At 32.3% G+C, this 4952-nt stretch overlaps 1 protein-coding gene across 1 annotated transcript; it reads right to left on the minus strand.

Annotated features, from left to right (window-relative positions):
* Positions 1 to 1391: 1391 nt before the first annotated feature.
* Positions 1392 to 2043, minus strand: LOC113381824. Its single transcript, XM_026620496.1, has 2 exons — positions 2005 to 2043; positions 1392 to 1811 (listed from the first exon to the last, which is right to left on the minus strand). Exons 1-2 carry the CDS (start codon positions 2041 to 2043, stop codon positions 1392 to 1394), a joined length of 459 nt encoding a protein of 152 aa, XP_026476281.1.
* Between the last annotated feature and the right edge of the window lie 2909 nt (positions 2044 to 4952).

The following is a 4952-nucleotide window of genomic DNA, read 5'->3' on the forward strand; positions in this document are numbered from 1 at the left end:
TCGTTTGAAATGCGTTATTTGTTGTGATATAATTGTTTTGGTTTTCACTATATAGTTTATATTTGCTCGAAGTCAAAGTGGACCTTTGTGCCTCTCCCTGCTCTACATATATACTTTTTATTAAATATACTTTAATTCATCAAATGTTACTTGAAACTTCTCAAAAAGCAGGTCAAAGAGAAATACTTAATTCATTTTCTATCTCTCCTCGCAGAAATTTGAAAATTTTGTATAAGCACAGTAGTATTATTTACAATTATATACAAAATACAGAATCCAAAAAGAATCTGAAAAACTTGAAACGTAATCAATAAGTCGAAAGAGTAAAAAAGACTTGGATTGGATTATACCATGTTTTTTATAGAAAGTGTATAGAACTTCCAAATTGATTGTATTGACAAAATATAGACAAACTAATGGGGTTTATTGTTTTGATAATACCTCATTGTATATAGCATTCAAACAACACATCCCTATACAATTAAAGGATTAATATTTTTGATTCTTTAGAAATCGTTTAGAATATACCTAACTTAGCGAAACAACGTTTGCCGGGTCAGCTAGTTTATAAATAAAAATGAATCTGAATATAAAGTATTTCATTTTCACCACTCATTAAAACACTATTGAAAATTAATATAGAAATAATAACATTATTATTAATAACATAGTTATTAATACAATTCTATCATTTATATAAACATTTGCCTTTACAGAATTTATTAATTATTGCCCTCTTTCAATAGCAGAATATTGGAAGGGAACAATTCCTACTGTATTAAAATAATCGCAGAATTTGTCACGAATTTCTAAAGCATCATTGCTGCATCGATTAGACCTCTGCTCTAAGTTTTGCTGAGATGTGGGTAGCTGTGTTTCTAAATCGTTCATAACACAATCATTAACATTTCGATATTCATCTCTCACATACCACTGATGAGCATTAGCTTTTGATAACACATAATTGTGCAATAATATGCACGTGTATGTTATAGTCTCAACTTTTTTGACATCTAGGGGTATAGTGGTTTGCGATATTCTCCATCTGTTGACAAGTATACCAAAAGCATTTTCAACTACTCTACGAGCTCGGCTCAATCTATAGTTGTAAATTCTTTTCTCCATTGTGAGACCTCGATTCGGATATGGTTTCAATAAATTTCTTTTTAAGCTGAAGGCATCATCACATAAGGGATTTTAGTGTTATAGGATTCTAACTCGCAAGGAGAAGGCAAATTGAGAGAATTGTTATCCATTTTTATGCCTAATAGACTTGTATGAAAGACGGTTGAATCATGCATACGGCCGTTTCTTCCCACATCAACAAACCAAAATTTATAATCTGCATCGGCAAGAGCTAAGAGTACTATACTGTCATATCCTTTATAATTTCAGAATTTCGAACCATCACTTCGTGATGGACAAAATCTGATATGCTTTCCATCCAATGCCCCTATGCAATGAGGAAAACTCCATGTTGTCTCAAATTTGTGGGCAACAGATTCCCACTCTTGTGCTGAAGATGGAAATTTTATAAAGTTATCTTGAAGAACGGTTACAATTGCTTCAAGAGTTTCTCTCACGATTTGGGATATGGTATTAGGTGCAACACGAGTTGAATAACTAATGTCTCTAAATGAATTTCCTGTTGCCAAGTATCGAATTGTAATACAAAGCCTGTCTCTCGGTGATATAGCTTGCCTCATAACTGTATCCTCTTTCTTTATATATGGTGCTACCATTTCCAACAAATCATTCCAAATACCATTTTCAATCGCGTGTAATTTGAGAAACTGGCCGGATCTTCTGCACTAAAAACATTAAATATAACAATAACATTACGTTTTATCAACTTTCACTAATTAAAATTCACTCACTCTAGTTCATTAAAAACCATATTTAAGGAAGTAGTTTGCTGGTCACGCCGCAGCAACCAAGAACGACTCCATAGCCGTTTACGTCTTTCCTTTTCTTCTTTTTTTTTAAAATTATTAAAGAACTGACAAGAACTACAGTCCTTTCGACACGATCGTTGTCAGACATTTTGACATTTGAGGTTATAGCGCATGCAATAATTTAGACATATATGTTACAGCATGAAATTCAGGCGCCAAATTCTTGCACGCCAGAATTTAAATTACAGACAGAAATTATATTTCTAGAAATACTGACGTCGTGTGCACCGGGCTTAATATTAATTTTTTTCAATACATTTTGCTGTAAATTACTTACTTATATTTATATTTTGCTTTGTACTTACAAAATTTAATTATTCTCAATGTTTTTCATATTCATTTTATTGTATATTTTATAGTTTCTATATTTTTCTCATTCTTTGTATACATCTGGCATTTGATATGCGTATGCGTATCGTCGGAGGATCGAATCCCACTCATGATAATTTTTTTTTATTATTTTTAATTAACTTCCCGTAGGGTAAGTTATAGTAATCGTCCAAAAATCGAAATCAAAAATTTTTACATTTCTCGACGTTTTGAAGGTTTCTGAACATTTTGGCATACTTCAGAAAAAATGGATGTGTGTGTGTGTGTGTGTGTGTGTGTGTGTGTGTGTTTTGTATGTCCGCGTTTTTTCGTCCACGTTTTCGGGCGCACTGATCAACCGATTTGAATGGTTTAAAAAACATTCGATTTCTGTTGATAGGAAGATGTGCTGATTAGTTTTGGCAAAGGCAGGTCCAGCCGTTACGGAGATATGGAGCAAAGAGTGCAAAAAATAGAAAGCGAGTTTTTGAGAGAACGGATCAACCGATTTGAATGGTTTAAAAAACATTCGATTCCTATTGATAGGGAGATGTGCTGATTAGTTTTTGGCAAAGGTGGGGCCAGAGGTTTCGGAGATACAGAGCTAAATGTTAAAAAAATGGCTGTTTTTGAGAGAACTAAGCGTCCGATTTAAATGATTCAAAGAACTTTCTGCTTCTTTCAACAAAATAATTGATTTTGGAAAAAAAAAATTTTTGTTTCTAATTTTTTTTTCAAAAAATTTTTTTTGTAATTTTGGATTAAAAATTCAAACTAGTGGGGCGCATGGCATCGTGCCTTAAGGCAAATTGCTGGAACTTCCCGTACCAAAATTTTTTTTTTTTTTTGAAAAGATTAACATTTTTGAAAAAAATTTACTCTGAAAAAAATAGATTTTTGAGGAACTATATGAATTTTTGACAAAAACTTACTTTTTGTTGAAAAATTTATTTTGAAATATTTTGGAAATTCTGAACTTTTTAACTTCCCGTAGGGTAAGTTATAGCAATCGTCCAAAAATCGAAATCAAAAATTTTTACATTTCTCGACGTTTTGAAGGTTTCTGAACATTTTGGCATACTTCAGAAAAAATGGATGTGTGTGTGTGTGTGTGTGTTTTTGTATGTCCGCGTTTTTTCGTCCACGTTTTCGGGCGCACTGATCAACCGATTTGAATGGTTTAAAAAACATTCGATTTCTGTTGATAGGGAGATATGCTGATTAGTTTTTGGCAAAGGCAGGTCCAGCCGTTACGGAGATATGGAGCAAAGAGTGCAAAAAATAGAAAGCGAGTTTTTGAGAGAACGGATCAACCGATTTGAATGGTTTAAAAAACATTCGATTCCTATTGATAGGAGATGTGCTGATTAGTTTTTGGCAAAGGTGGAGCCAGAGGTTTCGGAGATACAGAGCTAAATGTTAAAAAAATGGCTGTTTTTGAGAGAACTAAGCGTCCGATTTAAATGATTCAAAGAACTTTCTGCTTCTTTCAACAATATAATTGATTTTGGAAAAAAAAATTTTTTGTTTCTAATTTTTTTTTCAAAAAATTTTTTTTGTAATTTTGGATTAAAAATTCAAAAAATCACCCAGGCTAAGCACAGTCTAAGCGCCACTCTGGTAGAAATGTTTACGCAAGTGCGTTTAGACTGTTTATGTACTGGAGCACTTTTACAATTTTGTGAAAATTATTGAAAAATGTGAAAATGCCGCCAAGCTAAGCATAGTATAAGTGAAAATGTCGCACAGATTTATTTGCAAATGCGTTTAGACTGTGACTATGCGGGAGCACTTTTTCAATTTTGTGTAAATTTGGCAACTATTTTTTTTTGAAATTTAATTCGAAATGAAATGACGATTGTTAATGTTATGGAGATGATAAATTGATTTATTTATAATTAACTTCTCGTAGAGCAAGTTATAGTAATCGCAAAAAAAATCGTTTTTTTTTATATCTTTACGTTTTAAAACCTTCTGAACATTTTGGCATGCCTTAGAAAAAATTGATGTATGTGTGTGTGTATGTGCGTGTGTGTGTGTGCGTGTATGTGTGTGTGTTCGGATACAAATTTTTGTCGACGATTTCGGTTACACAGATGAAGCGATTTAACTAATTCAAAAAATATTCGATTTGTATTGATAAGAAGACGTGCTGATTAGCCTTTAGCGAAGACAGGCCTAGCCGTTCCGAAGATACGGGGCAAAAAGTGCCAAAAACGGTAACTCAGTTTTTAAGAGAACGGAGCGTCCGATTTGTATAATTCAAAACAGTTAGACAGCGACGCGGCGCTTACGCGCTTTGATATTTAGTCTCTATGCATTAAAGCAGTACGATTGCTTTGAAAAAAAGTTCAGAATTTCCAAAATATTTCAAAATAAATTTTTCAACAAAAAGTAAGTTTTTGTCAAAAATTCATATAGTTCCTCAAAAATCTACTTTTTTCAGAGTAAATTTTTTTCAAAAATGTTAATCTTTTCAAAAAAAAAAAAAAAAAAATTTGGTACGGGAAGTTCCAGCAATTTGCCTTAAGGCACGATGCCATGCGCCCCACTAGTTCAAATTTATATTTGCATGAGTAAATAATATTAAAGTTTTCTTGAGTTTTTAATTAATTTTATATTTTTCGCTAAATATTCTATAGTAAAATACTCTGTAGCGTCTGTATAAAATTGATGTAATACCTGAAA

The sequence above is a fragment of the Ctenocephalides felis genome, unplaced genomic scaffold (assembly GCF_003426905.1).
Source record: "Ctenocephalides felis isolate EL2017-DRISC unplaced genomic scaffold, ASM342690v1 CF-g0.4_SCAFFOLD_03086, whole genome shotgun sequence".
NCBI classification, from domain to species: domain Eukaryota; kingdom Metazoa; phylum Arthropoda; class Insecta; order Siphonaptera; family Pulicidae; genus Ctenocephalides; species Ctenocephalides felis.